Source organism: Aptenodytes patagonicus, chromosome 2 (assembly GCF_965638725.1).
Source record: "Aptenodytes patagonicus chromosome 2, bAptPat1.pri.cur, whole genome shotgun sequence".
NCBI lineage: Eukaryota > Metazoa > Chordata > Aves > Sphenisciformes > Spheniscidae > Aptenodytes > Aptenodytes patagonicus.
The window spans coordinates 156,584,444-156,600,088 of NC_134950.1; the positions used below are offsets into that span (position 1 = coordinate 156,584,444).

Here is a 15,645-nt window from a genome sequence, read left to right on the forward strand (position 1 = left end):
TAATTAAGGGAGGCGCAGATCACAGGAGTTTGAATACATGCACGTTGCCTAAAAGTATTCAAAAGCCCCTGTGAAGATCTATAACTGGAAAAGCCAATGAGCACAGAGGAGGAACTAATGCCCCTAAAAATGCCTCATTTTAATATTTTTCAACTACATTAATAAAAGACAGAAGGTGAATTTAGTGCAAGTCATTAAACAATGCCAAATGCAATTTACTATATTCTAGCATACTTAACAAATAAGATTTCTGGAATGACAGCTGATCCTTAAAAGAATGTAACCGTCTTCTGACCCTCGATGTTATTAAAATTCCACTTATTAATCCTGTCTTATTGCCCCTTTGTTTTCATAACATTTTCATCAAGGATTAGGGAGATATTGTGAGGCTGGAAAAGCTTACATTTTCTTCTGTGATTCAGAACAGCTGCCATTCTTGTTTGGATAACCCTTCATCCATATTCCTAGTTCTACCCTTTGTGCCTTCCAGCCAAATCATACAATGCACCTTCGTTTTACAAGTCTTCCTTCATCCATTAGCAGCAGGAAATTAATGCAACAATCTAATTCTACTGCTATTTACTTTTTTACAAATAGAATACATTAGATAGTAAGGCGCTGCACTGATCTATTCTTTTAAGTGCAATTGTATCCGAAGACCTTTACAATTTCTCATAAAGACACACGTTTAAAGGTTTTGAGCGTGATCAATTCTGCAATATCTAATCCCTATTTTCTTTACTGCTACTTTCATTTTCAAAGAAGTATATGAATAGCAAGATACGCTGCAGAAGTAAATGTAAAAGCATCTGCAGGTTTCAAATGGGCTCTTACTTTATGCTGTAGGTTTTTGCTCACATTCGGCTAAAAAAATTCCCTCAGCAATAACCTATTATGTGCAGCCTTGAGTACTATTCTATTTAAATGTCTCAGATTCTCAGCTCTAAAAGCTTTTACAAAAGACAGATGGACTTTTCAAGAGCCCAAATTACAGGTATGACTTGTCCAAGAGAAGAGCTGCAACATTAAAAAAAAACGCAAATGAGGATGAAAAAAATTACCTTTTTATACAATCATGAAAACAGTGCTTAAAATACAGAACTCAATTCCTGGACATAAGATGAAATAAACTAATATAAAGCAAAGAAGAAGCTGACAGGTGCATATCAGCTGGCAGGTGCTATTGCTGTTTTATTAAGATATTGCTGACACATTCGTAACAGGCTCAAGAGACAAGAAAAATAAGAAAATTCATATACTTCACACCATTTGTGGTAATTATCTAGCTTCAAGAAGTGGCAGTGTACAGGGGTGGGCTTTTATTTTGCTATTACTATAGATAATTACAGGACTTGCAAATTAAATCTTAGATCTCTATTAATTGTACTAACTAAGCAATAAACAGTATTTCTTTGCCAGGAACCTAAGCAAGTCAATAATGGAGCTCAATGCATTTCTCATTAAGACTCTTATAGTAAAATGTATAAAAGTAATTAGAGAGTCAACCTAAGATTCACAGAAATTATTTTTACTATAGATTAAACATATAAAGTAAAGTGACTTTCCACAGTTTTAAATGTGGTACTATTACTTTCCATATTTTTAAATGTGGAACTATTACAGTACACTGCCTTTGTATGATAATTACAAATCATACAATGATATGAAAGGTATTTCTTCATGCATAATAAAGAAATCTTAACTAGTTCTTGTTGCACAAGCATTAACACCAGGACAAAACAAAGAGCTGCCTTGACCTCTAAGCGGATTTTAAAATTACCGGACATTATTAGGAAAATCAAGAAAGTATACAGAAGTACTGAAAGCCTCCTAGATATATACTGGAATATAAAAATAAAATCTTTGTTTTATAGACTTAGAAAAATTTACAGCGAGGTTTATAAATTAAAATTTTGAATTTGAATTCTTCTTTCATCTTTCATAAACTCAAGTGTTTAAATTTTGCAAAGTTTTTTTTACAAAAGCTAGCTCAGTTGGCAACTAAATTAATATTAAATCATCAAATTTACACAGCTATATACTGATTTGGTCTTAATAACAATTAGTAACATTTCCACAACTGTGCTTTGACAGAGCACAAAACTGCAACCAGAAGTAGAAAATCTAACACATTATCTGTACAGACTTCCTTCCTGAAACAGGGACAATTACCAGTTTGAAAACAGTGAAATCTAAATGCGATGGAAAAAAAAGATTAATATTAGCAGTAGACAAAAATTAAACTAAAGAAAAAGACGTAACTGCAGTCATCTCTTTTTTCCTTCCTTTCCTTCGAGGGGATCGAGTGCACCCTCAGTAAGTTTGCAGATGACACCAAGTTGGGCGGGAGTGTTGATCTGCTTGAGGGTAGGAAGGCTCTGCAGAGGGACCTGGACAGGCTGGATCGATGGGCCCAGGCCAACTGTATGAGGTTCAACAAGGCCAAGTGCCGGGTCCTGCACTTTGGCCACGACAACCCCATGCAGCGCTACAGGCTTGGGGAAGAGTGGCTGGAAAGCTGCCTGTCGGAAAAGGACCTGGGGGTGCTGGTCGACAGCCGGCTGAACATGAGCCGGCAGTGTGCCCAGGTGGCCAAGAAGGCCAATGGCATCCTGGCCTGTATCAGCAATAGTGTGGCCAGCAGGAGTAGGGAAGTGATCGTGCCCCTGTACTCGGCACTGGTGAGGCCGCACCTCGAATACTGTGTTCAGTTTTGGGCCCCTCACTACAAGAAGGATGTTGAGGTGCTGGAGCGTGTCCAGAGAAGGGCAACGAAGCTGGTGAGGGGTCTGGAGCACAAGTCTTATGAGGAGCGGCTGAGGGAACTGGGGTTGTTTAGTCTGGAGAAAAGGAGGCTGAGGGGAGACCTCATCGCTCTCTACAACCACCTGAAAGGAGGTTGAGCGAGGTGGAGGTCAGTCTCTTCTCCCAAGTAGCAAGCGATAGGACGAGAGGAAACAGCCTCAAGTTGTGGCAGGGGAGGTTTAGATTGGACATGAGGAAAAATTTCTTCACCGAAAAGGTTGTCAAACATTGGGACAGGCTGCCCAGGGAAGTGGTTGAGTCACCATCCCTGGAAGTATTTAAAAAATGTGTAGATGTGGTGCTTAGGGACATGGTTTAATGGTGGACTTGGCAGTGTTAGGTTAACGGTTGGACTCGATGCTTAAAGGTCTTTTCCAACCTAAATGATTCTATGATTCTATCCACTAAACCATGCTCTTACCAGTCTGTTGACTCATTAATTGCAGCTTTAGCCCATCCACCAGCATCAACAGTGCCAAACCCAACATCATCATGGGAACTGGATGACGACTGGTCAGAGAGATGAGGAGGGAGTACCGACAGCCTATCATCTTCAATAATGACAGTGTCGTCTTGGGGCATGTTCACCGTTGGAGACAGCTGATATTTACCTGAACAATGAAAGGGAGAAAAAAACCAAAAACTAAATAATGGCAGAGAGTGCCTTGAATAATATATAATCACAGCTGATAAAATGTCATGTCAAACTGCAATGCTACTGATAAGAGTGACACAACACAGATAATAAAATTAACTACATCTCACTATATACACATCTTCCTATGCAGAGATCTGAAAAGTAATATACACCAGTTGTATCTGTGGCCTACTGCAAGATCACAGAATCACAGAAGGGTTGAGGTTGGAAGGAACCTCTCATCTGGTCCAACCCCCCCGCTCAAGCAGGGACACCTACAGCCAGTTGCCCAGACCCTGACCAAATGGCTTTTGAATATTTCTACTCCACCACATCCCTGGGCAACCTGTGCCAGTGCTCAGTCACACTCACAGTGAAAAAGTGTTTCCTGATGTTCAGAGGGAACCTCCTGTGTTTCTGTCTGTGCCCATTGTCTCAGGTCTTGTCACTAGGAACCACCAAAAAACATATGTCCCAGAAGACAGTATCTTCTCTTGCATCAAATCGTTTGGTAGAAACGAAGAATGAGTTCAACAGGGGCTAAACAGAGCTCTTCACTTCTCCTGATCAATCTTGCCCTCATGAAATTTGAAACTTGTTTGACTGCTATTGGGAACTTGGAACGCTTTAATAATGCCTCCACAAAGGTAAGAATTGTAAAAGGTGATGAGAACTCACAGCTAAAGCTAAACGATTCCAAATTTTCATTGTCTCCTTTAAAAAATAATCTGGAGGCACACATGCAAAATTTGGAAAAAAGAATACCTAATTCTATTACCACCAAATTCAAATAAGTTTTAACACTTGTTAAAATGCTTAAACTAGAGACATCACATACATGAAAGAGACGTAATAAAGACTCAACATTATTCTCTGTTCAGTAGCAGAATTCATTGGGTTAATTTGTGAGAGTAGCAGTTAAAGGATGGTATTTAGAGGATTCTTATAAACTAGTAAAACACTGTTTCCAAGTAAAAACCAGTTTTAATGTGCATATAAATATTATAAACCCACTACCACTACTGCTTTTATAGGGATAAATATATACACATAATTCTATTTTCTAGTAATCATTTCAATGCATATTGTATAACAATTTTCAAACTACTGTATAAAAAGCAGAAGCAACTTTTAAACCTATAGAAAACTTTGTCACCAAAACAGACTAAAAAGCTATAAGGAATATCAGAAGGAATGTTTTCATTGCAATGCTTTGTAACATAACTATGGTTTAAATGGAATAAATCTGTTTTTCAGGATAGATGCATGAGATACAGAGTTGGGAGGATGGGGGTTATATATTATTTGGATGACAGTAGAAATATAGAATTATCACCATTTAAAATTTTAACTTGGAATAAACAGAGGTTACCTCAGTATCTAGAAACATTAAGCTAAAACTTGCTCTAAGGAAAATAAAGATTTGCAAATCTGGATGAAAATCATTTAGTGATCTGAGGCAGTGGCTAATTATGAAGTGTGATTCTTTCATATTAGCGGCACATAATTTTTTATGTGCTAGAGTACCTTTAGAAATATTTTTTCCTCCTGGATATTGATGCTCGACTTAAAAAGGTCTGTCATTTAAAAAGTTTGGTCCTAACTCTCGCTACATGCGACATTATTTCTAATGAATGATCATGACATTACATGAATTTTATTCCTGGAAATGTATTATCTTACTAAAACAATTAGTAAAATTGTCACATATCGTGAGAAGAAAAGCACTAGCTTAATCAACCATTAATCTGACAACAAACTGTGAATTATTCTAAAATTATGATGCACCGCAGTAATAATATATAGCAAACCTCATATTTTCGTAACATAAACTGCTTCTATGGACACATCAAATATTTTCACACTTCATTTTCCATGCAGATATGGAAAAATTGTGTTGAATTAGATGAAAAGAATTTTTTCCTCTTTTCTGGAAAGGTTTCAGTTACCATCACTGCCTTTGCATTCAATTATTAAAAAACAAACAAATAATACTTTATGTGTAAAGAGCTAGCTAAAATCATCGCTGCACTAGATAATACATTTTGTATAGCTTTCCAAAGGGGGGAAAACTGGCTTCAAAAGAGATCATTGAAGAAGGCTGAAGAAGTGGCTGGAAGAAAAAGGTACTGCATGGTGAACCTCTTATCACTGTCAAACTGAAATGAATGTGTTCAGTTTGCATAACAGCTGATTCTTTGCCCAGCAATAGCTTCTATGATGGACAGGTTAATGTTTAGCCTGGTAATGTACTTCTTTCCAAACATAATGCCTACAAGACTGTTAACTCTGTAGTTAATAACGTCTCCAAAGAATTGATTGTGAAAAGGTATAACCTTATGGCATTTGGCAGATTGAACTTCCCATTTGAGAGTCTACAGTAATTCAGTAACATTTTTAACTTTTCACTACCCTTCTTTATATCTGACAAGGGTGAAGACTGACATTTTAATAGTTGCTTTGGAATTAAGGAGAAAACCCATCTGACATGCCTATGCTTTTCACTGCAGATGAAGCTAAAAACAGGTGAAAGGCTTCACCTCCAGCAGATGGTTAGACAGACCTCAGCAATGGACTCAATACGTCCTTTGTAGAGGGCTCAGCTGAAGTGGACAGAAAATACCCTTGGAGAAAGCAACTCTGCAAGTGTTGTGAGAAACATTACAAGGAAACATCAAAGAAACTTCAAACCTAGTAATCATCAGTATATTTCACTGATCTACAAATCTAAGACGTTGCTCAAGCTGTCTACAAACCTCTCCAAGACAATAATTTTCCCTCAGGCTAGAAAAGTGCTATAAAATTTAGACTCTGAATACACTTCAAGTCCAGTTTTGCATATATTAATTCAACTTCAGCAAGGTAATCTGTAATAATATGTAGTATTTTGGACGGTGTAATAAGGAAGGGAAAACATTCTCCCTTTCAAGTGTGTCTCATCTCAGGACAATGAGGCTCAAATTTCTTGAACAAGTTACCGATCTAAATAAGCGTAGCCTAAGGACAGTACCAAACTATGGGGTAAGAAGGGTTCCCATCTGTGCAGAAAAAAAAGTCTCAGAGCTCCAGTACCAAATGGCTGGTCTCCAGGTCTACGAGGACTTTCTGCTTAGAAGGAAAAATATGCCAAACAGCAACACTTCAAACCTATAATAGTACAGACCTACAAGAGGCCAGAAAATAGTTTGGACCTGAATTAAACCACCAACATAAAGCGCTCCAAAAAAACCCTGAGCATACACGGTACATAAAATGTACAACAGGCTTACTCATGAAGAACCCAACTACTCCAGGTCCTTTTAAATCTTGAAAATCCCTGAAGTTTGGTTAATCTGTTTGCTGTAATAACTTGGCTCCCATACTACACTGCATTCTCATGGTACTGTATCTGGCTTAGTTCTTGTGCCTTTGCTATTGCTTTCTCTTTAAAGGAAGGTCTAAGAAATCTGTTGATCACCCTTACAATATGTTCAAAACCAAGTATTACTTTATGTGTGACTCTCATAAGCATTTTGATACATGGGATTCAGACCAATGGTACACTTCAAGCCTCTTCCACAAGTAGAGGGCCTTTCTTATTCTGACATGGCAAGTGATTCCTAACCTGCCTGACCAAGAAATCAGCAACAGCTACTCTGTGATGAAGTATTAACCAAAGTAATAAATAGAGTAATAAATAACAGAAATAATAATAAAAGAAAACAGTGTTGATGATGATAATAATAGTGACAAGACTTCCTACAGGAGGGACACAGAGAATTGTGCAATGAGAAACCAGAATTTCTCCAGATCTTCATTTATTTATTTTTCACTAACAGCATATTTGTCCCCAGCGATATACTGAGTTTTGGCAAAATTTCCCATAGATACTCACATCATCTAATTTTCCAAGCTAAATAAAGATGGGATTGGGAATACATGTGCGGGAAACATCTAAGGACAAAAATGTCTCCACTATATCCAGGCTTTGGATCTCAAGAGAGTGCTCAGATCTGTCAAGACTATTGTAGCAGACCACCACATTCTGATGAGATTCCTGGCTGGTGAACTGCATTCTGCTTGTAAAGGGTTATTTTCATTTCATTGACACACACACTCTACATCTCTAGCTAAATTTTTTTCAGTAGTGCTTCCTCCTGATTCTGTCCTTAGGACAGCAATTATTTATGTAGAGAACAAAGTATTTCCTGTTGTGTAGGAACTATCAAATTTTACAAAGTTCTGGGGGATTCTTCAGGATGACAAGCAGATTCAGCGCAAGCTATTGCTATTCTGTGTACCCCCTGATAAATAACTTCTGTTTAGTCACCTTTAGCAACAAAACCCACCATGTTCACAAAAAAAAAAAATCGGCAACTAGAAGAGAGAGATGAAAGAGGACTTTGTACTAAGCTGTTTGTTGAATAAGAATAATTTATATAGACAGCAGCTATGTATTTGCGTATTGCAAAAAACTCAGGAGCATAATGGATGATATACAAGAACGGTGTATCAGAAGAAAAGACTTGAATTTTTAATCACAGAGCCAAGCAAACCAGCATAACACAGTTGTTATTTTGAATGTACTAACAACATGCAACCTGAAAATATTAAAAATAAATAAACAAACATAAGGGTTTATTATAGCCACCTAATTCTTAGAAGAGAAGACCCAATTTGTATAAATAAAAAAACACCTCATCAAAACAAAAATATCATTCCCTGAATACAGAAAGCAGTATCTCCTCTCCATCAGAAATTTTCAGTGAAATCTTATCAAGTGAAAAAGCATACGAAAATCTATAATAGCAATAATCATCTAGAAAAGTAGATCAACGTAAGAATCGTCAGAAACATTAAAAGATTTATGTAGCCTTTTTGCAGTAAGCAAACATTGTTTTACATAATTTAAATCACATTCTAAAATTGGTATTTTATTCTCACTCGCACAGCAAGGCTTTGACAACCAGTTCTTGCTGTCAGTTATGGATTGAAAGAGTAAGGAAATTGTCTTAAATACCTTTCCTGAAAATTACATTAGATGTATTTAAAAGAAACAAAACTCTCTTAAAAGTTTTGTTCCAACTTTAAGCAATGACTGAAAAGAGCAGGCATTTTCCAGATCGTGAGATTATCAGGTTTGAATAGTCTAACTTAGGAAGGAAGAAAACTCAAAATCCATCAAATTTTATCCAACAGCAAAAGAAGCAGAAAGACCTACTCCTTCACACATGAAATCAAACTGTGACCTCCTCACCACAAGGTACCAAAAGTACTATAAGTTTACATAGCTAAATCCATTGAGGGGTAAATAAAAAGACATCAGGTGATTCAGAGAGCCCGCAAGTCAGAGGGCTCCTCGATACGGGGAGAGCACTCAAGGGAATCAGCACTGCATAAAGCACTCCTTTTGGTTTGTTTTCATGGTCAGGACTGGCATAGGAAGGTACAGACCTCCAGTCTTCCTTAGCCAGATTGTTCTTAGGACTAATCCTCACTTTTAGACCAATTTTCAAGAGAGGAGAAAACACTGGAAGAGTCATTTAACACCACATATACATTCTCAAGAAAATAAAATAAGTTCTGAGTTTTTTCTCATTATCAATGTTAATAGGACAGGAATTCCACTGCATAATAAATGACTGAGTCTTACAAAGTTAGCTACTCTGAAACAAGCAACTGTACCTATCTCTCCCAACAGGTAATAACACCTCTCTCTTGTATGGCACTGCAAGAAAACATGCATGCAATATCACAAAAGATTATAAACACTGCAGTTTTAACTTAGTGGTACTGATTAATTCAGAAAAAATAGCATATTAGAAAACTGACTGCTACCTAAAAACTGTGCTTAAACATGACAGCTCTGTGAAGCTGCCGTGATTGCAGAAAGGAGTGACCCAGTCCTGGCAAGACCAGTTTTCAGTTATGCTTGACTAGATCACATCTACTATGAGGTTCAGGCACAATTTGATTTTCCATGTGCTTCCAACTAAAGCATCAATGGATTTAAGTCACAACCAACCAATTTTCTACATAGTTCCTGGTTTCTGAAAACAATACAGAAAAACAATGATTCAGAGGAAATCAAAACATCAACTTCAGGTTATAAAATACTTACAAAATGCAGGATGGATTTTTTTCCCTACATTGCAGAGGTACCCAAAAGCATTGGATTTTAAGAGCTTTGGAAAGAATTTTTTTCTTTTGTTGAAATATCAGTTACCGGCTACTGTGAAAGGGATCATACCAGACTGATGAACCACTACATCGATTTGGCATGGCAAGTCCTGTGTTTCTTTGATGTGGAAGTAAACTGCTGACACGCATGCACACAGACTCTCTCAGGGTTTCTTCTCCCATCACTGGACAAGGTGTTTAAGCGATAACTCGCTAACACCTATATGAGCTCTATGTGTAAATCCTCTGCAACACTGATGGAAAGAGCAGAAGGTAGTGCTTTGCAAATGTTTTATCTAAAGTCTTGACATCACAAGAACTAGTCCCTTCTACAGGAGAATAGTGCTAAAGACGTCAAATAATTTTATCACTCCTTAAATTTGTCAAGAAATTAATAGGTTTTTTAAATTGTTCTCTTTAAGAGCATATGACTTTGGGTGAAAAGGTTTCATGCTTCCTTGGTTCTCAGGTATACAATTTTTCTTCTGAGCTGCACAAAATGTAATGCAACAGAGCAGAATATGATTTATTTCTAATTACTCTTGCCCAAATGCACAAAAAACAGACAAAAGGCTTAACTGAAGTTAAGTCTTAAACAGCAAATTTGTGGATTTTCAGAGAGTTTAACAACAGTATTGTTCTGCTACCACAAAGAAAAAGCAAACCCCAAAATACAAAAATTTAAAAAAAAAACCCCAACCCCAAACCAGAGTGAAATATATATACAAACTGTTGACTGGAAAAAGCCTAAGTGGTGGACTTTCATTTTCTAAGGCTGAAAATCAGTCTGAAGCAATTAAAAACTATGTTCAGCCTTGCTTCATATCAAGTTTATAGCAGCATCTACTAATATATTCTGTGTGTGTCAAGCACACTAAAAAAAGTCCCAGATTTAATGGCCACGTCTTACATTTAAAACTTGCAACTCAAGCAAGCAATTGTCGCGTCTTCTGTCAGGTGCTATTTTCATCAAGCTGCCTTTTGTGTTTAAATTTGAAAATCCTTTCAAACTAATCCCATCCTAGTCAGTAAATCTGACCACTCCTGTGGCAAGGCAAGTCTTTATTACCTAGCTCTGTACATCAGAAGCTGAACTGCTGCAGAGCAATCACTAATAACCTCATTATCCACTGGGGCCATGCAGATGGTATGGCGCAGAATCTACACGAGGGATGCTTAAAATTAGTTATGAGGTTTTAAAATTGGTGTCCTGCAAAGCAAAAATTCAAACAAATTAATGAAATGCCCTAATAAGCATAAATGGATGCAAGTTTGCCTTATTTATTTTCGTACTTTAGTATGACTGAAACAGAGAAGAAATGCTGAAATTAATTATAAATTCCCATGAGTCACTGACTATCACGCAAAGGAAGACTCAACGTGGAGACTAGACTTACCAATAATTTATTGTCCCAGATCAGACACTGAAAAACCATGTTAAATGTTCCTGTTATTTATTCTATTACCTGCCACGGGATACAAAATTCACTTTATAATGCCATTTGACTTTCTTTCTCACATTAACTATCCAGAAGGCTCGCGTGGAACAATTTTAAGGCACATTTTAAGTTAGTCGGTGCAACCTCCATATTCCCCGATTCCCACATAATACATTAATCGCCCTTCGCTGAAGCACAGAGAGGAATAAAAACACGCCCCGATTAGCAGAGCTGATTTGACTCACCCATTATCCTACTCAGCGCCGCGTTCCTCGTGGGTGACTCGCTGAGACCCTCGATCCCGCTGTAGAGGGAGTGGGAAATCCTCCGTTCCCTGTCGTCCAGCAGAGTCTCTATGGGCAGCTCTGGCCCAGAGGGGCTCCCAGGTGACTCCAACTGCACAGAGAGAGGAAAATTAGCGCCCAGGGTCCATTTAGCAGCATGGGGGAACTGTGACAACTTGCCTAAGGCCTAGACCTGTCTGGGCACCAAATGGGCTAGAACTTCTCACCCTGGACAAATATAATTTGCAATGACAGCTCTGCTTAATGACCAACTTTCTAAGCCACTTTACACTGCACCTCCCATGGCGCCCTGTCAAATTTCAAATCCTTCAGCAGAAAATTGGTGAAAGAAAACCTTGCATTTTGGTGCCTCCTTGTTGGATAATTTCTTAAACAGACAGTTTTGGCTTTTTTCAGTACTATCGGGCAGACAGCTGGGCCATCTTTCCCGCACTGACAGCCTGTCAGAACAAGGCCCCTGTCAGGAGCGCAGAGCAGGAACTCCATTTGGAATTGGGCTGCTGGCACTTTTTGAAGTGGTGCAATTTGCTTTCAAATGTAATCATCATGGAAACCCCCCAGGAAACCTCACCACACATATTAATAACCAATACGCAAACACTCAAACATTTTGTAGTTAGGATGAAAAGAAAAAAAAAAGTCAGACTTCACAGTAACTTTTTTTTTTTTTCCTACTTATGATGAGTTCTTTGCTCTGTCTTTCCTGGCTGCAGGGTACAGAGATCTCGTGTGCTTCATTCAGTCTGGAAGCTTCCCTGATCCCTGGCACTGCTGCAGCATCCAGGCAGGGCCACAAAAACCAGAACTGGCAAGACCTGAGGTGCCCCCTGACCCCAGCCCTCAACCCCCGGAGCTGCCAGGTCCCTGCCCACCACGACTCCAGGCAGGCCTCCCCGGGGCTTTACAAGACAGACAAAGTAGGTGGTGGAAGAAGCGATGGAGTCGGGCTGCTTGGCCACATGCACAGGGGAGAAGACCGCGGGTACGGCCACCTCCCCACCCCAGCTGCTCTCCGTCAGAAGGCTCCCCTGAGCGACTTCCCAGCTCAGCCTTTGTTTGCAGAAGCTGGTCATCCCTTGTTTTTCTGTGTATGCCTCTCAGATTTTTCAAAAAGAGAGGAAAAAGTAGAGTTTTCCTCAGCGAGGCCCAGAGAACCAGAGCACAGTGGACAGAAGCGCCCATGCGAGGCAAACAAAGAAAACAATTTGATATCGTCTAGCTGGGTTTAGCCACGGGCAGCTCCACTGCTGCTGCCAACGCAGCCCCTGGGAGCGAGGAGAATGAGCGCCCATGCACTCACCAGTCAGTTTGGATGCCCAATTTGTCAGTGCCCAGTCACTCACTGCAGAGACAAGAGACTCCCTACACCCTCACCCAGCCCTGGCACCATCCAGCCTTCCTTCCCCTAAAGCTCTTCATTCACCTGAGCTCTAGCACCCTGCTGGTACTCGGTAATGCTACAAAGGAGCTTCGCAGAGACCATTAAACCAATTCACCTAAACAGTGTGAACTGAATCCAGCTCTAAAAAAATATTAAAAAATAGATGCGTTTTGCAGGGTAATCGTATGAACTCACACATCAAAGCATTAGCTGTTCTCACCAACACACCTCTTCATATTGAAGTGTATAGTTAAATGTCAAGAACAATGTCCTTACACAAATCCCGTGGCATATATTTTATATGTATTGAAATACAGCGGGGACCAGATACTGCAACATACTGAGCACACTGCAAACTCTTTGAAGCCACTGGGAACCAGGAATGCTTATTCCACAGGACCAGTCTCTAAACGAGCAAAAGAGGAGTAGTTCATAGTTTCAGGAATTACAATAACAAGCAAGATGTTTGTTGCTTGTTTTTTCTTTAAACAGCTGCCCATTATTAATCACTCCACCTGCAATCCCCAGATGACTAAGAAATGTACGCTACAAAAGATTTTAAAAAATCTGCTTCGAGGGCTACAAAGCACTCAGCTGCAGTCTCCACAGCAGAGGCTTTGAAGTCAGCCTGATGGACTAACGACTTATGACATTCGGGCACTGGCGTAACACCTGGTACACGGAGGGGTGGAGGTTTGTGAAACGCCGCATTACAAAGTCGAGGAGACCACGATCGGGAGGTCGCAGAGTCTGTAGAAATTATTATTTCTGTTCAAAGCCATCATCTGTTTAATATAAATGAGATATTTAATGAAGTTCCAAATTGTAGACTTATCTCTCCCAGTTTGATAAGCACTGGGGAGATTTACTGCATCAGAGGGTCAACACAATTACAATTGGAGGCACGTCAAGCTGCAGGAGAATAATAAACTTGCAGTGCAAGTGAATTAGACTCAATAAGGTTTAAATTGTGAAATGAGGATTTGTTTTATTAGGTTTTTTAAATTGCAGATTACAACTGACAGCTTTACTGAAAAGTAAATTAAACAATATTTGTAGCCTCTGTTATAAAGGAATCTAAGGCAAATTCAAAAAGAATAGAAATGTTAAATTCTGAAACACTGTAAGAAAAAAAAGCACAGCAACATTAGACTGCTTGAGAGCTTAAACTTGCGTGGTAAAGGCATTAAATGATAAACTAACCTTTATTTCACTGCCTTTACATAAGGTGTGAAAATATCAAAGTGCTCCGGGATTTATTCTCCCAGTGCCATATTGATGACTTTATGTAACAAGTGTCCAGCTTTTAGTGAGCCATATCTCACAGTCCTTCTTCATCTGACAACCCATCAACCTTCAAACTCATTTGTAGGAAGGTCTCAAGAGATTTTCAGAAAGATACTGACAAGAAGAAAGCTCTGAATCAGAGAAATACATAGAAATTCACTCCTGCTAATGCAGTAAAGTACAGGGTAAATAAAAGAAATAGCAGGAGCGCTGTGTTTAGATGGCCGTGTTTTGTAAAGAGAATCATGTATTTTATCATTTTCACGAGGAAAACTTTTTCCATTTCTAATTAGCATCTCAAAAGATGGGTTTAAACAAAGGCATCGACAGCCAACTACACAAATATTTTACAAAAGATACAATGCCGTTTACAAAATAGCAAAAATTAGACAGGAAATACACAACTGGCTTTCACAAAAGAAAAAAAAAAGTCTTTTCCTTACATTGTTAACAGAAAGTTTGTGTAAGAAAAAATACATTGAATTTGGAACTGTGCTGTGGGCAAGATAAAGAGACCGACAGTCCAAAGCAAGACTGCAGTTCAAATAAAGACTTGTTCTTTCTGATGCATTTCCAATAAAGAGCTTGAATTACACATTCCAGTTCCTTCCCTTAGCCGATACCAGTGTTATCCGGTATAATTTAATTTGATTAACTGATAAAGAGTAGGTAATATAAACAAAGGTGTACGAACTCCTGACCTTCATTAAAGGCCTGGCAAGGAAAGCAAGCTAAACTGGCCCCTATATTTCGTATCAATAGCTGCCCCTAGCAGGAGCACTTCTTGGTGTGGCATTTCAGAGTCATGGACCGGTTGAGGTTGGATGGAACCACTGGAGATTATCTCGTCTAACCTCTTGCTCAAAGCAAAGTCAGCAAGAGCAGGTTGCCCAGTGCCTTGTCCAGTTGGGTTTTGAATACCTCCAAGGACACAGACTCCACAACCTCTCTGGGCAACCTGTGCCAGTGGTCGACCACCCTCTCAGAAGAAAATTTTTTTCTTATGGTTAAAGAAATTTCTTGTACTTCAGTTTGTGCCCGTTGCTTCTTGTTCTGGCACTGGGCAGCCCCGAGAAGAGTCTGGATTGGTCTTCTTTATTCCCCCCATCAGGTATTTATAGACACTGGTAAGATCCCCCTGAGCTTTCTCTTCAGGCTGAAAAGAGAGAGTTCCCTCTCTGGGTCCTAGCACTGATCTATAATAAATGATCATATTCTTAAAAATGCAATAAACCCTCACATGCTGCAGCTGGCCTGTAGCTCCTTTTCTCTCCATTCTCTTAAAATAAAAATAGAAATAAGATTTTTTTTTTTTTTAAATAAAAAAGGTCTCTACCCTGGCCCTTTGTCATTCAGATAAGAACCAGCTGTTTGCTAAAGTACTGTCTGTACTAACTAGCCCAGCTGCTGCTTATCTAGATGATAAAAGGACAACTAATGTGGTCCTTTTTACTTAAACACCACCATCCATCCTATCTGAAGTTATGCACATAAATATGAAAAAAGTTTATGCACAAGAACATTGCCAAAATATTCAAAGCATAAACAAACTTTTTTTTTTAAAGAAACAATAATCAGGCTGCCTTTTTCCTTCAAAAAGTAAATTATCCAAATACTGGCATGCAAGCATTA

General features: G+C 38.8%; 1 protein-coding gene across 12 annotated transcripts in view; it reads right to left on the minus strand.

Moving 5' to 3' along the window:
* PARD3 (par-3 family cell polarity regulator) overlaps nucleotides 1-15,645 on the minus strand; it is a 467,456-nt gene that overhangs the window by 159,511 nt on the left and 292,300 nt on the right. For all 12 annotated transcript variants that reach the window (XM_076331853.1, XM_076331849.1, XM_076331848.1 and 9 more), the window contains 2 exons: nucleotides 11,286-11,436; nucleotides 3,227-3,416 (listed from right to left, as the gene is read on the minus strand). In XM_076331853.1, coding sequence (XP_076187968.1) covers nucleotides 3,227-3,416; nucleotides 11,286-11,436 — 341 coding nt within the window. The remainder of the gene's footprint in view (nucleotides 1-3,226; nucleotides 3,417-11,285; nucleotides 11,437-15,645) is intronic.